The sequence below is a fragment of the Marmota monax genome, unplaced genomic scaffold (assembly GCF_021218885.2).
Source record: "Marmota monax isolate L192 unplaced genomic scaffold, Marmota_monax_Labrador192_F-V1.1 WCK01_AAM20220418_F8-fsc00099, whole genome shotgun sequence".
Classification (NCBI taxonomy): domain Eukaryota; kingdom Metazoa; phylum Chordata; class Mammalia; order Rodentia; family Sciuridae; genus Marmota; species Marmota monax.
This window is the reverse complement of record NW_026692126.1, coordinates 2,234,273-2,254,511: the sequence shown is the minus strand read 5'-3', so window position 1 is coordinate 2,254,511 and position 20,239 is coordinate 2,234,273. Positions and strand designations below refer to the sequence as shown.

The 20,239-nt window shown below is 38.4% G+C and overlaps 1 protein-coding gene across 11 annotated transcripts in view; it reads left to right on the top strand.

The window, feature by feature from the left end:
* Ppp1r12b (protein phosphatase 1 regulatory subunit 12B) overlaps window positions 1-20,239 on the top strand; it is a 198,770-nt gene that overhangs the window by 156,530 nt on the left and 22,001 nt on the right. For 9 of the 11 annotated variants that reach the window (XM_058585822.1, XM_058585829.1, XM_058585821.1 and 6 more), the window contains 3 exons: window positions 15,176-15,192; window positions 18,637-18,781; window positions 19,724-19,828. In XM_058585822.1, coding sequence (XP_058441805.1) covers window positions 15,176-15,192; window positions 18,637-18,781; window positions 19,724-19,828 — 267 coding nt within the window. Of the gene's footprint in view, window positions 1-15,175; window positions 15,193-18,636; window positions 18,782-19,723; window positions 19,829-20,239 lie in introns of those variants that run through there. The other 2 variants (XR_009228721.1, XR_006856058.2) reach the window with 1 other exon arrangement.

The window sequence follows — 20,239 nt, the reverse complement described above, 5'->3', positions numbered from 1 at the left end:
CTTGCTGTCCTCTTGCCTTAGCCTCCCCAGTCTCTAGAATTACAGGCATTTATTAATTCAACTTTATAATTTGTTGTCCTGGAATGAGAAACATTTGAGTGAACATGATAATTAGGATGCAATCTATTTATCATTTTTTTTCTACCTAATTAAAACCACCAGTATATTTTTTTGTTTGTTTATTCCACTCAAGAAAAGTCAATAAGCAGTAATTCTTCAGTCCAAGCAGTCTTTTTAGGCAAGAGAAGTAGGACCTGTAGGAATAAAAGTGGTTTCCCTATTAGGAGCCATTACATGAATTCTGGATAGATACTGGCCTAATTAATTCCTGTCTTGCATGGAACCAGGTGAAGTGGCATCTGAAACATTGGTTTGTTGACTAAAGAGACTGGGAGTTTTAAAGACATCAGCTCTTTTACTGCAAGCTGTGTCCTGCACTTGCCACCCTAATTTTCTAATCCCATGATTAATGAGTATTAAAGCTGCCTACCCTATTCGTTTTGGTTTTTCAAGACAGGGTCTTGCTATGTTGCCCAGTTTGGTTGATGGGTTCAAGTTATCTTCCTACCTCACCCTGCTGGGTAACTGGTATTTTAGGAGCTCACCAATATACCCAGCCAATCTTGCCCTACCTTGAATCTTCCCATAATTAGCATTCTATGAGCATCTGCTATGTGTAGTAGGCCCCATATCGGGCACTGGAATTCCTAATAAATGAAAGACACAATTTCTACCCTCAAGGACTTTTAAATCTAATTGTAGAGATAGAAGCCAAGAATTATGACACAGGGAGGTGAATTTTCTAATAAAGCTACCTATATTTTCTAATATAGGTACAGAGTGTTTTAGATCATCAATCAGGCCAGGTGTGGTGATGCACACCTGTAATCCTAACTACTCAGGAAGCTTAGGCCGGAGACTCACCAATACAAGGCAAGATTCAGAATTTTTTTTTGGGGGGGGGGCGGGGGAGGTGGGTACAAGTTGCTTAGGACCTCACTAAATTGCTGAGGCTGGCCTCAAATTTGTGATCCTCCTGCCTCAGCCTCCCTAGTCACTGGATTACAGAGGGCACCACCACGCCTGGCCAGCTTTAGAAGTTTAATAAGACCCTCAGCTACTTAGACTCTGTCTCAAAACAAAAAGGGCTGAGAATATAGCTCAGTGATAAAGTGCCCCTGAGTTCAATCCCCAGCACCCCCACACACACATAAAAAAAAAAAGATCAGTCAGGTGATAAATGCAGTAGCCTGATGTTTGCAGGACAATAGAAGCTCTTTGGGCAAAGAAGAAGGAAGTAGCATATTACAAAGGTAGAAAAATATGAGAAAGTGTAGCATTATTTTGAAAGCTGCATATCAGTGTAGCTAGAACAAAGGATATATTTAAGAAGTATAATAGGAATTAAGACTAGAGTCTTAGCAGAGGCCATACTATGTAGGGTTTAAGTATGGCATTCTTAGATTTGGAAAGTTTTCCTGTGGGTAAAGGACTGAAGATTTGGAGTAAAGTTGCTGTGATCAGAATTGCATGTCAGAGGAATAACTCTGGCAGCTGTAGACACTGGATGGTGGAAGGGACATCAGGAGGTGATCTGATCTCGGTATTCCAGGTGAGACATGATAAAGGCCTGTGGCAAGGTATTCTTCAGGTAGAATAGAGAAGCATTCAATTGTTCGGAAGCTAGAACTGACAAGACTTGGGGATCCATACAGTGGGGGCAGGGTTGAACTTGGGAGAAGGCAGAGTTAAGAATAATGTCCAGGCCTTTGGTTTAGGTGACTTGGCCAAAAATGGTCAAATATGACAATTGGCCAAAAATGGTCAAATATGACAAATGGCCAAAAATGACTTGGTCAGAAATGACAAATTGCATTGCCAAACAGGAAGTGAAAGTGTATTGAATGGGAACGACATTTCACTTTTGGATATATTGAATTAGAGGAACTTTAGGACTTTCAGTTAATGATATCCAAAAAGTATAGGTTGTTAACATTCCTTATTCAAAATCCAAAATGCTCCAAAATTCAAAACCTTACAGCACAAACATGATGCCACAAGTGGAAATTCCAAACCTGACCTCATGTGACAGGTTACAGTGAAAATAGACATGCTTTAAAAATACTGTGCAAAATTACCTTTAGGCTACAGATGGATTTTCTGTTTCGACTTGGGGCATGTCTCCAAGAGATCTCATTATTACGTATATGCAAATATTCCAAAATCTGAACACCTTCGAGCCCCAAGCATTTCAGATAAGGAATATTCAACCTGTGGTTGGTCTGAAGATGGGGAGAAAATTATGGGCTAAAAATATTGAAGTTTAGGATTAGAGTTATAGGAGTATTGAGCTCGCCTAAGGACTGGATGCAGTGTCAGGAAAGGGCTGAGAATAAGCTGAGAGTGCCAACCAGCAGTGCAGCTGCCTCTGACTCTTTCCTATCCAGCTACCACCGGAATCTCAAGGAGGACAGAAGGTTCTGTATCTTGTTTCTTTGTTAAGGGCCATCGTAGTCAACTTCTTGTTAAGGGTAATAAGCTTCAGTTCTCAAAGGATCCAAAAATTTAAGAAGTCAGGGGTCAATTGGTTATGAGTTTTGGACTGAGTTCTAGTTTTGTTTTCAGTACATAACCAACTGTGTGATCAGGGATTGCTTTTTTTCAAATTTTGAAAAGTTCCCAGATTATTCAGCATTAGTTTGGTTTTCCCCAGCCCAACTAACCCTTGTAATGTTTGGGTGAACTAACAATTAATTATAATCAAAGTGGGCCAAAGGGAAACAGTGAGAGTTGGCTCTCATCAGCCTTTTGTTCTTTTCCAGCTCCTTTTTGGTTCTTTTCTTGACCTTCTTATTATAAAGGGTGGTGGTTATCCATAATTGGGGTGTTAGTTGTCACCACAGCCCCAAAACCCAGCAGCCTTCTTTGGTTATGTGAGGCAGGGAAGTTCTACTAGTGAGTTAATTAAAGATACTAAAAGTGTGCCTCGACTTTAATTTCTTCATGTTTCATTGCAAAAGTAACATTTTTTATACATAGATTACATGTAAAATAGCAAGTAGCTATTTTTTAAGTTGTTTGTTTGAAAATTTACGTATTCAGATTTAAATTGAATTATAAAATAAATGAAAGTATATCAAATCATTAAAAACATGAAAAATCTTGGTATTGCTTTCCAAAATCAACTTCACATAGTTGGTTATTTTAAAAGGGTGTACAACCATCCAGACAGTAAAGTAATGACCTTAAATGTAGGTTGGAAAGGGTAAGTAGGAATTAGCCTGGATAATCAAAATCTACAATTAAAACCCTTTACTTGAGTGCTAAGGAATTTACTTGAGCTTAATTCCTCTTTCAGTGAACAAGTATTATTGGAAGAGCCAGAACCAAAGAGGCATGAGAGAGATTGGAAAAGCAGGAAAACTGTAGAAATGGTATCAGTAGCCAACAATTTATAAAACATTTACTATGTCATGCTCTACCAGACTCACTTATTGTCTTTTTTAATACTTTTGGTAACCTTATATATCAAGTACCATTACCCCCCGTTTTACTTCTGAGAACACTGAGACAGAAAGAAGTCAGGAAATTATCTAAGATCACGTAACTAGTGATGCTGCAGCCAGCAGCTTGGCTCTGGAGCCTGTGTTAACCAGTGAGATGGGTAACAACTGCTCCAGTGAAACTGCTGTCTCTCCATGAAATGGCACCTAGATTGTCACCAGTATCCTTGAGTATTGAATCTGATTTGGAAAGGGAGACAATGACAAGAAAACCTAGTTTAAAGGAGGAAAAACCTTACAGAATGATTCAGGAAGAGACAAACCTAAATGAGTAAAAAAAAGAAAAGAAAAAGTCAGAATTTTACATTACATCATTTTAAAATGGGTATATTTTATTATTTTTAACTGTCAATAATGTAACTGTTGACTACTTACTACCTTTGCAAAGGAGAAAAGATCTCCTATGCCCTTAAATGTTGTGATTGAAAAGTATTTTTAATGCACCTGTCAATTGTATGTAAACAATCACTCCAAAGCCATTTGTAAGTGTTCAGGTAATTCATTTTATTTATGCTGTTAATTTGCTATAGAAATAAATTTTGAAGAAATGATACAAAGGTATGCTTCAGCTCAGAACCTGTTAAGTTATAACAATTTCTGAATTACTCTGAGGCTTTTCTTGTCTGAAGGACCCTGCCCCTGCTCCCCCACCCCCCCACAAAAATAAATAAATAAATAACTGCTCCTCTCACAAAGGTCCAATTTTAAATACTTGTTTTGCTCTGGGAGGCAATTTTAGCTCCCTAAATTCAAAGAACCTTGTGTATCTGAAGACGCAGTTTTTCTGTGGGGATATAAAAGTGGAAGAATTGGGCCAGACATGGTGGCGCATGCCTGTAATCCCAGCTGCTCGGGAGGCAGAGGCAGGAGAATCTCAAGTTCAAAGCCACCCTTAGCAATTTAGCAAGGCACTAAGCAACTCAGTGAGACCCTGTCTCTAAATAAAATACAAAAATGAGCTGGGGATGCGGCTCAGTGGTCAAGTGCCCCCTGAGTTTAATTCCTAGTACCACACACACACACACACACACACACACACACACACACAAAAGAAAAAAGTGGAAGAATCAAAGAAAGCTTTCATTTATCACCTTTCAGAGCTTTGTCTTTCAGAGCAGAGTGGCACTTTAGGACAGTGGTGGCCCTAGCAATGCCCCAATTTGTGCCATAAGTCTTAACAATTACATATAACAAGGTCATTTTTCGTGACCACTGGTTTCAAACTTCAAGATAATATGTCCAGTAGGCCTGTATCTTCCATAAAGCCTTGCCCAAAATCTCTAGTCAATAGTGCATTCTCCCTTTCCTGGCTACCCTTTTCACTTATTGTAGCTACCATGTAGTCTAGTGTTTGATTGCATTCAGTCAATTGTTTCTTACATTTCCCTCCAAGTGTTTCATGGCTGTGCTTATCTTTCCTTCCCAGGAAGAGCTCTTTGAGATCAAAGAGGCTTGTCTTAGATTTTGTAATCACACATTTTATTACTCTAAGTATACCATGGGCAAGGCTGAGCACACACAGGTGTGAAATACAGGGACTGAATGCTGCTCCTATCCCATTTGGTGATTTGGAAAGCAGAAACCACACACTAGAGAATCATTTCTGAAGATTTTTCCAAGTTAATTAAGATTCCTGTTTATTATAATTTTCTGTGTATTTATAGTTCTAAAATAGATGAATTGATATATTGATTCAGTTGGACAGTGGCTCGTGCCTATAATTCCAGCTACTTGAGAGGCCAAGGCAGGAAGATCATGAGTTCAAGGTCTGCCTGGGCAATATAGCAAGATCCCATCTCAAAGAAAAAAAGAGAGAAGACAAATTTTATTTTATTTATTTATTTATTTATGGTTCGTTTGTTTGGTTTCTGTGGAGGCAGGGAAAAAAATTAAAAACAAAGGAAGTCTCTAACCTTCTGTGGAGTCTACTGAGGAGTAAAAAAGTTTTACCTTATGTTATTTAGGTCCCAAGTATTTATTTCATCTTGAAATGTAAAGTCTAGTGAGCCACACTATCCTCTTAGCAAAAAAAAAAAAAAGAAGAAGGATTGAACCCAGTGGCACTTAACCACCGAGCCACATCTCCAGCCTTATTTATTTATTTATTTATTTATTTATTTATGATAGGGTCTTACTAAATTGCTAAGGCTGGCTTTGGACTTACAATCCTCCTGTAAAAGTTTTTGATTCATAGTTTGGTTCAAATAAAATCTAAATTACTGCTATCCAAACAGGCTACTAGATTGTGATGTTTATCATATTAAAAAGTCCATCTATCCCTTGATTCTATACCCAGTACTGCATTTTTTAAAAAGGCTATCTATGAGCTGAGGATGTAGCTCGGTGGTAGAGCATATCTCAAATGCACAAAGCCCTGGGTTTGATCCCCACCACAAAAAGAATAATAGCAACCCATCTTTTCCCAGTCTTTGGACAAGGAAAGCTTGCTGTCTAGGAGATATAATGGTGATCAATAACACATCTATTGAGGAGTCTCAGCTAAGTAGTGGAGTAAGACCTGGAAACTCAATTAGAGAAATAGTTAAAGTCAAAGAGTGGGATTTAAGACCTAAATAAGGATTTCCAAAACTTAGGACTTATATGCAGTCTTCCTTAAAAATATTTTTGAGGGAGTGATCAGGCTTTTTTTCTCAGATGTTCACTGATCCTGATTTTTGAATCATTGGAATGTATTTTCATGGGCTACTGCAGTTTAAGGTGACTATGCACACCAGTGTGAACCTAAAACTTCAAGCCATGGGGAAAATGAAAATAGATGACCATCTGAAAAATGTGACCCATGCACTGGAACCACAAGTTTTAGAGCTCCTCATTCTTCTGTTGGTCATTTTCATCACATATGGTACACAGCGTGTGAATCGCTAAATAGAGAACATGCCTGAGCCAGCAAATGTGTTTGTGGATCATCAGAGTTTATGAATACAAAGTCATGGAGGACTTTGTATATTTATGTATATTTTCTTCTATAATAAGTACATTTTATGAGTTCCCCCAAAATCCAGAAATTCTTCAGAAACGGAGAATATCTACAAAAAAAGGTACAGGCCTATAAGAAACTAAGAGCTATAAAATGCCAATAGTATTTAGGTAGCATGATGAATACAACAGAGAGTCTACTTCTATCATGTAGAGAACTTAATGATTTTTCTTTTAAAATATAGAAGATATACTAGAATATGTGAGGTGACATTACCTGATGTCTATCAGCATGCTATATTAAATCAATAGGGTAGATGTGTGAGGCCCTGGGTACAATTTCCAGTACCATAACAAGCAAAGAATTGATGGGGTATTCATAATCTGAGGTATGAAAAATTTCAGCAGTATTTGTAATATAACTGAATGTAGGTACTATATTTGACTTTCCTTTTTAACTGTTTTTCCATGTGTATTAAGTAGTCAGTAAAGAAAAATCAAGGAGTATAATACAGTGAAGCTATATGTGATTTAATAGTTGGTCATTTTTGCTTGGAAAGGTATACTTTCTCACACATGTATGCCTGTTCACTTCTTCCCCGCCTAAGACAGTGCTTTCAGCATGGTTCTGATTCTGAATGTATACAGTCACCCAATGCAGCTAAGAAGCCAGCTGTGTTTCTTAATTTCATGAAGCAATAGATAAAACTAGACCATGTTGTGATAGTTGAAAATAGCTCCCTAAAGATGTCTCCAGAACCTGTATTTATGACCAGATAGTTCTCCCATTGATTATGTTATATTTAAGGGCAAAAGTGACCTTAGGTTAGGAGAGCTTTTCCTGGTAAGCCTTATCTAATCATGTGAGTCCCTTAAGGCAAAGAGCTTTCTCAGCCGATGACAAAAGGGGAAGCAAGAAATTTGAAGTGTGGAAAGGACTCAGTGCACTATTGCTGGTTTGAAGAGGGAAGGGGCCCAGTGAGAAGGAATGTGGGACTCCCTGCAAGCAGTGAGCAGCTACCAGCTGACAGCAGCAGAGCAACAGGGACCTGAGACTTACAACTGCAGGAAATTGGATTCTGCTGATAACATGAACTAGTTTGAAAGCAGATCCTTCCCCAGATCTTCCAGATAGAGGCCCATCCTGCAGATGCCTTAATTTCAGCCAACTGAAAACCTGAGCGGGGAAGCCTGCAGAACTGTGCCAGACTTGTGACCTACAAAACTGTGAGATAACAAATGGCTGTTTTAAGACTTGAAGTTTTGCTGGGGATGGTGGCACAGGCCTGTAATCCCAGAGGCTTGGGAGGCTGAGGCAGGAGGATCACAAGTTCAAAGCCAGCCTCAGCACTTAGTGAGGCCCTAAGCAACTTAGCTAGACCCTGTCTCAAAATTAAAAAGATAAAAATTTAGTAGTTGTATCCCTGAGTTCAATTTATTTTGGCAGCAGTAGAAAAATAGTACAATTGAAACCTTGATGATATTTAAGAAAATACCATTAGTTGTTTTTTGGGTTTTTTTTAGATAGGGGAGTGGGGACAATGTAGGCTTCATTTCACTGTCCTCTACTGTCACAACTTGCTTAAATCTTGAAGTTCTTATTCTACCCATTCATGTATTTCTAAATTATGCAAGATCTCCACATAGATTACTGGAATACAGACTCAATAAGATGGGCTTCAGAGCTAGAATCTCTGCTTGTTTCAACTTCCTGAGAGTCCTGTTGGTGTGAGTTACAAAGGGTATTCTTCCTTAAGGGAGAAGGCTGGGAAACTTTTGTCTCTCATAGATGGATAGGTAGTTAGGTAGGTAAGTAGGTAGGTAGGTAGATAGATAGGTGAAACCAGAATGATTCTTTTTTTTGGGGGGGGGGGTCCATATATATATATTTTTTATTGATGCATTATAGTTGTACATACTGATGGGATTTGTTGTTCAGAAGACTCTTTAAAAGTTAAAAAATTGCTGAGCATGGTGGCACTAACCTGTAATCCCAGTGGCTCTGGAGGCTGATGCAGGAGGATCCCAAGTTCAAAAATCAGTCTCAGCAATTTAGTAAGGCCCTCAGCAAAGTAGTGAGACCCTGTCTCAAAATAAAAAAGGGCTGGAGATGTAGCATGATGGTTAAACGCCCCTGGGTTCAATCCCTGGTACCAAATAAACAATGATGGGAGAAGTTAAAAAATTAGATGATTTTGCAGTTAGCTCAGATGGTGATAAGGTCTGCAGGGGCACTGGCTGTCAAGACCGTCTCTGCTGCAGTCCCATTCCCGTCATTTACTTGTTCCTCTAGGTCATTAATCTGAGAACCCTGAAGGGAAGGACTGTTTGTCTGTAGGCCATCCCAGAATAGCTCAACTTGTTTCCCCTGGCTCAGCTAGTACACAAAAACATGATAGAAAATGTTCTTTCTGCTTCGTCCCTCTTAGGGAAAATGTAAATAGGAGATTTTTTTCCCATCACCGTGGGGTCAGGCCCTGACTCCAAAGGAACATGAGTTAAACCAGTTTCAGCCTTGGCAGTAGACATGTGACTTGGTCTCATTCCTTTCCCTTGGGCCCAGCTTTCCAGAGCCACAATTTTATTTTAAACTCGGTAAAAGGAGTTTGGTTTTAATTATGTGCCTTCCTGTACTCCTGATAACTTTCAAGCTAAAAGCTTTTGTGGGGATTTTTCTAAGCCAGCCTCTGGTGTTTTGAGGACCCTACACATTTCACAAATCAAAACCAGCCTGGTTCTTGTCCCTTTCTAGGATTGCCCATCTGAATTAATGGTGATCTTCACTCTGTTCTTTTATTAGAAACAGGCCCAAGCAATGGAATTATTATAGGAGTATTTCAAGAGGTATGAAAGGAAGGACCCTGCTTCTTAATTTGGGGGCATTTTTAAAACCATGTTCTATGTAGCTAATCATTTTATTTTATTTTTTTTACATCAACTCTCTGTGTTCATATATTAGTCTCTGAACAGCTTTTAGTGACTTCTACTCCAGGGTCCCATTCATAATTCCTATTGCCCCCACTTGAGCCATTAAAGCTAAAAAAGTAATTCCTTCTCTGAACAATGTTTTATCTAGTTCAGACACACCAGAGAGTTCATCTTAATGGCCATCATTCATTTGACTTCAGTGGAAAGTAGAGCAAAATGATCTTTAACAAAAGCACTTCTAGAAGTTCTTCCTAACACTTCCTGATTAGATCACATGCATAATACATTTGTGTGTTGTCTGTAAATTGGATAGAAGACTTATGCCTTTTCTAAAATATCTGATGTCATTAAATAGAGATAAGTTATCCAGACCCTAAAGAGTAGACTGAGACTAACTGTTCTGTTTTTAAAAGGGAACAAACGTGCAGAGAAGGGAGGATGGGGAAATAGGGCCATTTCCAGAACGTAGATAAGAGAAGCCCACATTCCAGTCTCCACAGGGTCAGAGATTTGGCTAGAATGCCTAATCTCTGTGTTCTAGACCTTTTCCATATTTCCTTTCCACTAGGCTGAGCTCAATTAGAACCCTCTTCTCTGGCCAAGCACATTGGCACATACCTGTAATCCCAGTGACTCAAGAAGCTAAAGCAGGAGAATTGCAAGTTTGAGACCAACCTCAGCAACTTAGTGAGACCTTATCTCAAAAAATAAAAAGGGCTAGAGATGTGGCTCAGTGGTAGAGTTCCCTGGGTTTAATCCCCAGTCCTGCAAAAACAAAAGTAAAAACAATCTTCTCTGGGAAGAACACTATTCTGTGTTCTGCTTGCCTCTTGTGATGTCACTTCTTGGCTCACTGTTCCCCTGAGACCACTTAGGCAAACTCCCAATCCATCTTATCTCTAGATTTACTCAATAGTCTCCCTGCAGGGTTGGCAGTCAACTTCCTATAATGAGAAGCTGTGTCAGTTTTAACGTTTGATCTGTGCTTACTTTGAGTGACAGCTGGATGAAGAGAAAAAATTGAGGTTAAATCTCCTGTGTACCAATTCAGCCACTCTCCTCTTTACCCAGCAAACCCAAATTTCTCTCCTGAATGTTTTTTTTTTTTAATCAAACCCTCAGTTATCTTGGGTATCAAGAAACCAAGCAAAACAATAGTTTTTGGAGGTATTCTATCAGTAAAAATCAGGAAGTATGAGCTAAAAACCTAAGCCAATCAGAAGCTGAGGAATTAAACACTAAATCCTGTATCCTTTCAAGCTATCTTGCCTTCCAGCCTATAAAAATATTTTTTTAGGCTAAAAACTCAAAGAAAACCATTTCTTTTACTGTGTGAATACCATCTCCTTTGGAAATTTCAGGGATTTTTCCTTGTTTGAAATAATATTGTTTGTGTTGAGGTAACTGTGTTACCTCTACTGCATCCTCAATAATCTCTGAGGTTTAGGTTTATATGCTCTCCTTTAATTGGATGAACCTTCCCAGGACATTGTTAAGACTAGCCCTAGAAGACAATAAAAAGGGGGGGGGGAGGAAAAGAAAAGAAAAACAATCCCAAGGTTTCCACATTGCTCCAAAAGTCAGGTAGAAGCTGGAGGTTACTGTTAGAGGTGGTGAGGAAAGGTCGAGGATTAGCTTGGAAGCTCTCTCTTCTCTGATATCTGGATTTAGGTGAATTGTCTACTGCTTTGTCTATTGGATTACTCATCACCTGCACATTTTTATAAAAGGTCACCCAAAGAGTAATTGATGACAAGGAATCTTAACATGCCCAAAAAGATGGTAACAGACTGTGATATTTGTTTTTAGTTTCTCCTGGCAGGTAGAAGTGTGAGTGTCATTCATCAGGCTCCTGATGGCTATCTGTAGGGAACATGTGCAGGAAGCCTGGAGGGGCAGGAATTGGTGTGGCAGTCACAAGTGTGAACACCACAGTGTTACCTTTTTCCATATGTTCTCATCTGTGGAAAAATTAACTTCAGCTGCTTGAAAACCCTGTAGAATCTGCCTCTTAATATCCAGGGGACTGTGGGCTTTCTCTGGTTGTCTCTTGATAGTGATTACCTGTCTTTTGTGTTTTTCAGTTTTTAAGTGTTTGCGTTTTCTGTCACCCTCCTCAGTAGAGGCTATACAGTACACACAGCCACGCTATATATTCACATATCTGTCTGAGAACTTTCTTGGGTGTGATGCCAAGGCATAAAGAACCTCATTGTACTTCTAGAACATTCTAAATGAAAAAGGTGAATTACATGTTATTCTTGAGTTAATCAATGGAAATGATTCACATGCTTTGATACATGTAGTTGCCAAGATCCATACCTGGTTTTAAAACATTCTAATTTCCTCCATTTTAGTGAGGAAAAAAACTCATTTCTTTATTATAGAGGCAGTTACCAGAGTCTACACAGCAAAATTTAAATCTAAAAATATTGTTAAATCTTATCCAACAAATAAGGTATTTACAAAGAAGAAACTGGATGGAGACAAGAAAGAAAGATATTTTCATGTGAGAGCCCACATTTCAGGAAAAACAAAGCCAGAAAACAGACCTGATTTAATTGTAAGAAAGTTAAGCAGGCCTCAGTCTGTGCACATCGTATGGAAATAGGCTTATATTTCAGTAGGATGAGGAAAAAGAAAACACAAAGCAGGAGAGTTTGATTTTTAAATGAGTCGCTTTTTCCATACCCAAGAGAATATGTGGGAAGTTCATCTTTGGAGAGACTATCCAGAATGGGTCTCCTGAATGCATGATGTCATTTGAAGGCTCTTATGCCCAGAAGCAGCAAGAGAAATTAAATGTTTTCCTAAATTATTGTTTCATTTGGTTGTATGTGAGCTCAATTTCCTAGATTAAAGGGCCATAAGATAACAGTGGTAACCGCTGGGCTCCCACTAAGAAGACTTCCAGAAATAAATGAGTTCCGAAATGATGTTAGAGAAATACATACACTATCTTATTCACAGTTAGTACCCATGGGGCCAGAGCATGATGGGTGCTTGATAAACTGAGTGGAACAGAGTTCTTCATATTTCTGAATGTGATGGCCTTGGCCTGTCCTGAGTTCTGATTTCTACTCTGACATCCTCTAGCCAAGAGACCTTGGGCAAGTTATCACTCTGATAGTAAAATTAAATATGATAATTATGAGGAAATACACTCTTAAAATATCAGCTCCTCCCACTTTCCTTCTCTTCATTTTTAAGTTGTCAGGATGCTATATTGACTATTAATGCTGGTTAGAGTAGTAAGTTAACTTCTTTCTCCACATCCTCTCCAGGGCCCTGTATGCAGTTGGCTCTTAAATACATCAGCTTCTTGGCATTTGCTAGTGTGAAGTTCAGTCTCAGTTACACACAGGTATTTGACATATCACCATTTACAGGTTTCCTAGGCTGTGAGTTTTAATCCACACAGGTCCTGTAAGGCTGCTCTTACAAGGTTAGTGAGTGTACATGCCAACACCCCAGCTTCTCAGGTTCACTCCAATACTCTTGAAGCCTTTTTATATATTAAGTAATTCTTTTTTTTTTTTTTGTACCAGAAATTGAACTTAGAGCTACATCTCCAGCCCTTTTTATTTTTTGAGACAGAATCTTGCTAAAGTTGCCCAGTCCAGCCTGGAACTTGCAATCTTCCTTTCTGCCTAAGCCTTCTGAGTAGCTGGGATTACAGGCATGCACCACCATGCTCAGCTTATATATAAAGTAATTCTTGAGAGATAATTAAAATTTAGTTTCTTTTAGGACTGGGGTTGTAGCTCAGTAATATAGCACTTGCGTAATGTGGATGAGGCCTTGGGTTTGATCCCTAGCGCCACCAAAAAAAAAAAAAAAAATAGCTGCCTCTTTGGGGAGGGGAGCCTTCAAGTAAGAGGAAAAAAACTTTGGATAATGTTGACCAAAAAAAATAGTCATTGGTAGTGTGGGATATGCATTGAGTGTATGGGATATGACTCTCCCTGAAGATCAGGTACAAATGTGTAATTACAGGAGAGGAAAAGTGTCAGGAATTCCAGATTTCTAAATTTCAGGATTCTCCAAGAACTCCAAGTATATGAGGACATTAAATATATACTATATACTTTTTTTTAATGATTTCCTCATCTCAAATGGGACATGTCTCCACCTTAAAAAAATAAACAAACAAACATATGTTCAGTCCAGTGGTGTTTAACCAGAGCTATGCCACAGAATCATCTTGGGTACTTGTTAAAAAATACATACAGGGCATCAGGCATGATTGTACATGCCTCTAATTCCAGCTACTCAGAAGGATTGCAGGTTTGAGGCCAGCCTGGAAACTTAGACCCTATCTCAAAATAAAATTTTAAGGAGGCCTTTTCAGTGGTAGAGTGCTTGCCCAGCACACATGAGGCACTGGGTTCAATTCCCAATATGGTGTTGGGAGGATAGGAAGATTCCACTCCAGACCTACTAAAAGAGAATCTCCAGGATTTAGATTAGGACGAAAAAGTGTACAAGGGGATGGGGTTATAGCTCAGTGTTGGAGCGCTTGCCTCACACATGTGAGGCACTAGGTTCAATCCTCAGCACCGTATAAAATAAATAAATAAAATAAAGGTATGTGTCCATCTCCAAATCAGTGCCACTGAGTAATTCTTAAGTAGTTCAAGGATTTATTATTAGTTTTGTGACATTTTTGTCACATTTCTGCATCTCTTCTTTCTTCTTTTATCTGTCCTGGGAGTTTTTGTTATTCCTTAACACCTCAAAAGAGGAAATAAATAAATACATTCAAATCAAGTAAGTGTTTATTTGCCTGAGTTCTTTTTAAAAAAAAAAAGTGAAGGGATAGGAGGGGAAAGGCCATCTATGATAAAAATAAATAAATAAATGGGAAACACAGACATAGTCACTTTTTATTGGTTTATTTACAGTGACCAAGATCATAGTTTACATATTAAACTCCTTCCTTCTGAGTCCTCAAAGTACTTTCTTTCTTTTTTTTTTTTTTTTTTTTTTTTAACCAGCATTCTAGAGACTAGGATGGAACTCTTCTTCCCTTTCTAATTTTCTCACTTATCTACCTTCACTGTAGATCTAGGTGAAAACCAGAAAACTGTCCCAAGTTTAACATTTATAAATTTATTCTGGGAAGGTGTGGGGGTCTGTGAACTGAAAGAAATTAACAGTCTGAATATTGAGATTAGAAATGATCAAAAATGTCACACAGAAAATCAGTGATAGCCACTCCTAAAACACTGGTTGGCTGGCTTATTGGAGGGGGGGGTGTCAATTTTTGATCATTTTACATTTTGCTGACTTCTAGTTTTAAAAGATACTATGTCCCTGCTGAGAACAGTGGCACATGCCCATAATCTCAGCAATTTGAGAAGACTGAGGTGGGGAGAATCACAGGTTTGAGGCCAAACTCGGCAATTTAGTGAGATGCTGTCTCAGAATGAAATAAAAATGAATAGCTCAGTGATAGAGTACCCCTGGGTTCAACCCTAGCCCTGAAAAGAAAAAAAGATGCTATATCTCTAAGCCTCAGGTCTGCTGAGTCATGGAATACCAAATGTGAGCTCGAGCTAAGTAGCCTTTTGTGCAGTTGGTTGAATTGCTTTTCTTAAATTGCAACCCCATCTCCAGCTGTGAAGTTGAGACATCTGATTTGAAAAAGTGCATTTATAAATGGAAATAAAAATAAGTCCCTTTGCTAATGCTGTTTTCTTTTTTCCTTTTTTTTTATTGTTTTTGTTTTTGTTTCCTTTCTCTAGCATGAAAGACTTTCTAGGTAAGAACCCTCTCTGTTTTATATGCATGTTTAATAATTATGAGTAAATATATGTCTAATTAAATTTAGATTTATATAGTGGTTTAGTAATTTCCCCACATCATTTTCTTCCTTTTCATTTCCACATCCATCACAATAATTTCTAACGTTTATTATTTCCTGCCAAAGTAATAGAACAGCTTTCAGTTCGCCTTCCTGCCACCAATCTCCTTTTTCCAGTTCACCTTGTGTACTACCACTAGATTAATTTCCTAAAGCACCTGTACCAGGCACTGTGCTAGGCAGTAGGGAAACAATACAAATAAGACAATATCCTTACCTACAATTAGCTTACAAACCACTGGAGAGACAGATGATTTCAATAGAATGTAGAAAATGCCATTTAGAAGTATGGTCAGGTAATGTGAGAGTAAAAAAAAAAAGAGGCAGTTAACTTTATCTGGTGGTGTAGGGAAGGCTTCATTGCATAGTGGAAACCTGAATGGAGATTGAGGTTAGATGCCGTCACTAACAGTGAGTCCAGCTTTATCCCTTGTATCTAAATGGTGCTCAGCAGCAGTTTGTCAAATTAACTAAAGACCTGTTTTGCAGTTGCAGAAACATTAAGGGAAGGTATCCATTTAGAGGATGATCCTCTGAAATTTTTCAACTAATAAGAAGGTTATAAAAACCGATCTTGCTAGCCAAGTGCAAAGTTGTATGCCTGTAATCCCAGCAACTCAGGAGACTGAGTCAAGAGGATGGCAAGTTCGAGGTTAATCTCAGCAATTTAGTGAGATAATCAACAGCTTAGCAAGACCCTGTCTCAAAATATAAACATTTTAAAAAGGACTAAAAATGTAGATCAGTGGTAAAGTGCTCCTGGGTTTAATCCCCAGCACCAAAAAAATAATAATAAACCAAAAACTGATCTTTTGGAAGAAGAAAATAATAGCAATTATGGAGATACACATTTGAATCTCTCCTTTCCACTATTCCTCTGATGGAGAAATTAAGAAGAGACTGGGGGAAGATGTAGATATAAGACAACACAGGGCAAATGAGTCTTCTCATAATTTGCTTGGTGATGGAGCTGGTTCTCCCTTAATAATGTATGTTAAGTTTTATGTGTATTCTTTTTTTGCTCGCCCTCTCACCAGCACCAGCCAAGGATAAGTAATTTACTTCTAACCTAGCAGAAGCTTACTCAGCTTTACAGAATTGGTAGAGTGGCATTTTGTCATGGTATTTTGTTATAGTTAATCTTTTATGAACTCTGTTGTGTTATTAATAGCCATTCATGAAAGGAGACTTTGCCTATAGATTTCAAATATGCTATCAAATTGCAATGATTGGAACAGTGAGGTACCGTCTAAAAATAAACAAAGATATGATGGAACACAATCTATAATCCCCACAAAGTCATGTGTATGAGGTGGCTTTTCATCTCATTGGGGAAACAATTATTCATTAAGTGATCATTGAGATAATTGACTATTTGGGAACTATATCTTTCCTCCCTTCCCAAAAAAAACAATTTCAGATGGGTTATAATTTTTAGAGAAAAAAGCTTTCCAACAAAAAAAGTAAAATATTTTATAATTTTATATAGGAAAGACCTTCCTAAGCATTATATGATAAAAGTAAAAATCGGCAAATATAATCGCGTAAAATTTTAAGTCTCTGCAGTAAAAGATACTATAGAAACAAAAAGCAAAATAGAAAAAAAAATTTAAGCTATGTTAGTTTTAAAAACCCTACCATGTTGGAGGCTCCACCAACAACAAGAAGATGATGAAGATTCTGCTAAATAAAGGCCACAAAGTGGGTAATTCCAAAACAAAGAAGATGAATAACCAAAAATATTGAACCTCCCGAATATTAAAATCAATTCCTCAAGAGACTGAGGCCAGAGGATCACAACTTTGAGGCCAGTCTGGGCCAGAACAAACAATATGTGGCTATCAATTAAAGATTAATTAAATTATCAGAAAACCATGGAAAGGACTGTGCAGTCATTTTTATGAGACAAATTTATTTTTACTTAGCTGATGCCCACAATCATAATAATAAGTGTAGGAAGGAAGAGGAATTAGACAATAGGCAGTATCTAATTTTATTTACAGAAATATATATTTTAACATATTTTTGTGTTGACATCCTGCAAGGAGATGAACTAGACTGTTAATAGTGGTTATTCCTTGGGCAAAATTATGGGGTAGATACTTTGGTATTATTTTTTTTAATTTTTAATTTTTTTTTAAAGAATTTAACCTTTATCTCAGTTGTTGTTTTCTATGTGGTGCTGAGGATCCAACCCAGGGCCTCACTCACCAGTGCTAGAAAAGTGCTCTGCCGCTGAGCCACAACCCCAGCCCCCTTTGGTACTACTTTTAATGTATTGCTTTTATAGTAAAAAGAAGTCAATACAAAGATTTCTATTAACAAAAGAAATAAAAAGAATGTTATAAAGAAAAGTGATCATTATTGTTCTTAGGAGCTAATTACTTTGCCTCTCCCCTCTCTGTCCTCAACCTTATTGCTTTTCTGCTACTTAATGCTTATTTCAGCTACCCCCTCCCTAGATTTGACAGTAGGTACCACAGAAACATCAGATGCAAGTCCCACAGCTGTGAAGCTTCAAACCGTCCCAATTCAGGGCCGTGGAGCTCTGCAGGGCTGCTTTGTCCAGAGCACTTTCGTGTGTGACACATTCTAGTTTGCAAAAAGCAAAGTTCAGGAAAATATAAACCAGTATTTAGAATCAGTTCAATAATTATACACTTTAACCATAATTAGCTGACTTCCTCTAATGAACTTACCAATACTGGGAATAAAACCACTCTTGAAAGTTCAGTTTCTGGAAGGTATAAGAATCTTGGTTATAGATATAAGTATTGATATAGAATACAGAAAAGAGGGTCGGAAAGTAGCTTTTTTGGGCATCGTGTAGCACCGTGGAATGTTTGGGATTCCAGCCCACTTCAGTGCACTGATGAAGCACAGGTATCGTGCCCTGCTGGCCATCCTCCTCCATTCAGCCTCCAGCTCAGTCTCCACATGTTTCTGATTCAACGACAGTTAATTGTAATCATTTTCCAAGAGCCATTGAGATCCAAGAAACTTTTGCTTTTAAAAGCACACTTTTCAGGGAAGCTGTTCAACCCCAAACTAATTTGAAAAGCTCCAAGATTTAAGTCAGCACATGTGTCCAAACCACCAATTTTTCAAGTAAGCTCCATTCTTGGCAAATGACAGCCTCCCTCCTTAAGCTCCACACGGATACAGTGTAGCCATGAGATCCAGGAATGCTCTCTGAGAGATTCAAGGAAGGAATGTCATGCATCGTTTTTGGCCTCCCCTCACAAATATCTTAGAAAAAGTACAGACTACTCCTGAACTCTATCTTCCCCTCACTACTTTGTTCTCAAAAGTACTTTTTACCTTTCACATTACATCTCACAGGTTGGAATCAGGAGGTGGTAACCCTACAACCAGTGATTCTTATGGTGACCGAGCCTCAGCAAGAGCCCGTCGGGAAGCCCGGGAGGCTCGTCTAGCCAGCCTGACCAGCCGTGTGGAAGAGGACAGCAACAGGGATTATAAAAAAGTAAGGTCATTTTTCAGTTTTCCTGTTCTTGGGTTACAACATATAAATAGCCTTTTCCCCCAGGATAGAAAAAGGAGCGCAGTTGTGAGTAAGCAGGGAAAAGGACACTTAAGTAACAACTCCTTGCTTGCAGTCTTCTTTGTTTGCTTTACCTCTCCACCAGCTAAATTAAAACCCTTAAATTGTTTTTATTGCAGTAAGTTTTTGCCTAGAGTCAGATATTTACATATATGGGAAAAAGTAAGAAAATAAGAATTGTAAGAATAAAAAATTATAGTTCTGTCTAAACCTGAGACTTATGTGGTGGACTTATTTTTAATAAACATGTGCTTTTAATAAGATCCTGTGAATATCAGCTAAATACTTCTTGGTGTTAGTTTTTTTAAAAAACCCTCATCATTATCATCATTGTCTGGGCTTGGAAAGGATTTGAATCACTTTATAGTCCATTTCCTTTTGTCTTGCTACCTAGCTCCAGGAGTAGGCTTTGAAAACTTTCCCTTCAAGCACTTGAGGTACCAGGAAAAAACATTTTGGTTAAAGAAATTCTTCTTTGTTGATGTTTTTATTAAGTAGAACTCGACAAAAATCACCCTAGGCCAGTTACAAAACTAATCTCTTTGGTATGAGAAGCCACACTTTTAAGCAATGTCAGTACTACATAGGAGAAAATGGATGACTGGGGATTTTTCCCCCCAAGATTAACATTATTGAAATTGGAGCATCATTCTCTGTGTTCTGCATGTGAGATCATCACCTTCAAGAAGCCAGAGAGCAGTGGCTGTGAATGTGCCCTGATCCCCACACTTCATCATCTTCTGCCCCTAGGGTACTGTCTTGGCTTGGAGCAGAGAGCCCCAGACATTCTCATATGATCAAACTGTGTGGGTTCTGATTCTGGGAAGCCCCCCTAGTGACCTGACTCTGCTTCCCCCTCCCCAGCTCTACGAGAGTGCCCTGACTGAAAACCAAAAACTGAAAACCAAACTTCAGGAGGCCCAGCTAGAGCTAGCAGATATAAAATCCAAGCTTGAGAAGATGGCCCAGGTAAGGAGAGGAAGAATAAAGAAGATGGGGAGACAGGGATTGATATCAGCAGACAACCTGGACTAGGGATCTAAGGGGCAGGACATGAGATGGAGTCAAAATCAGGCCTCATCAGAGGCAGTGAAATGGAGTTCCCTTGGATTCTAATTTGAGCTGAGGATTCAGTCAGTGTTTAACTTAAAATTGAAAACTGATAGTTCAGTGAACAACTTCTGATGGTCTAAATGCTAATAATTAATTAATATTATCTAATTAGTTCTCAGTAGAAAAGCATAAACTAGCACAGCACAGTCAGTCCTAGACAGCTTCTTCTGTCTTGTTCCTCGTGTTTCAGTGCAGCTTATTTGCACATCACCTTTTGGAGAGGGATCTGCAAGACATTATACCCGAGTACAGAAAGGTAGCAAATTG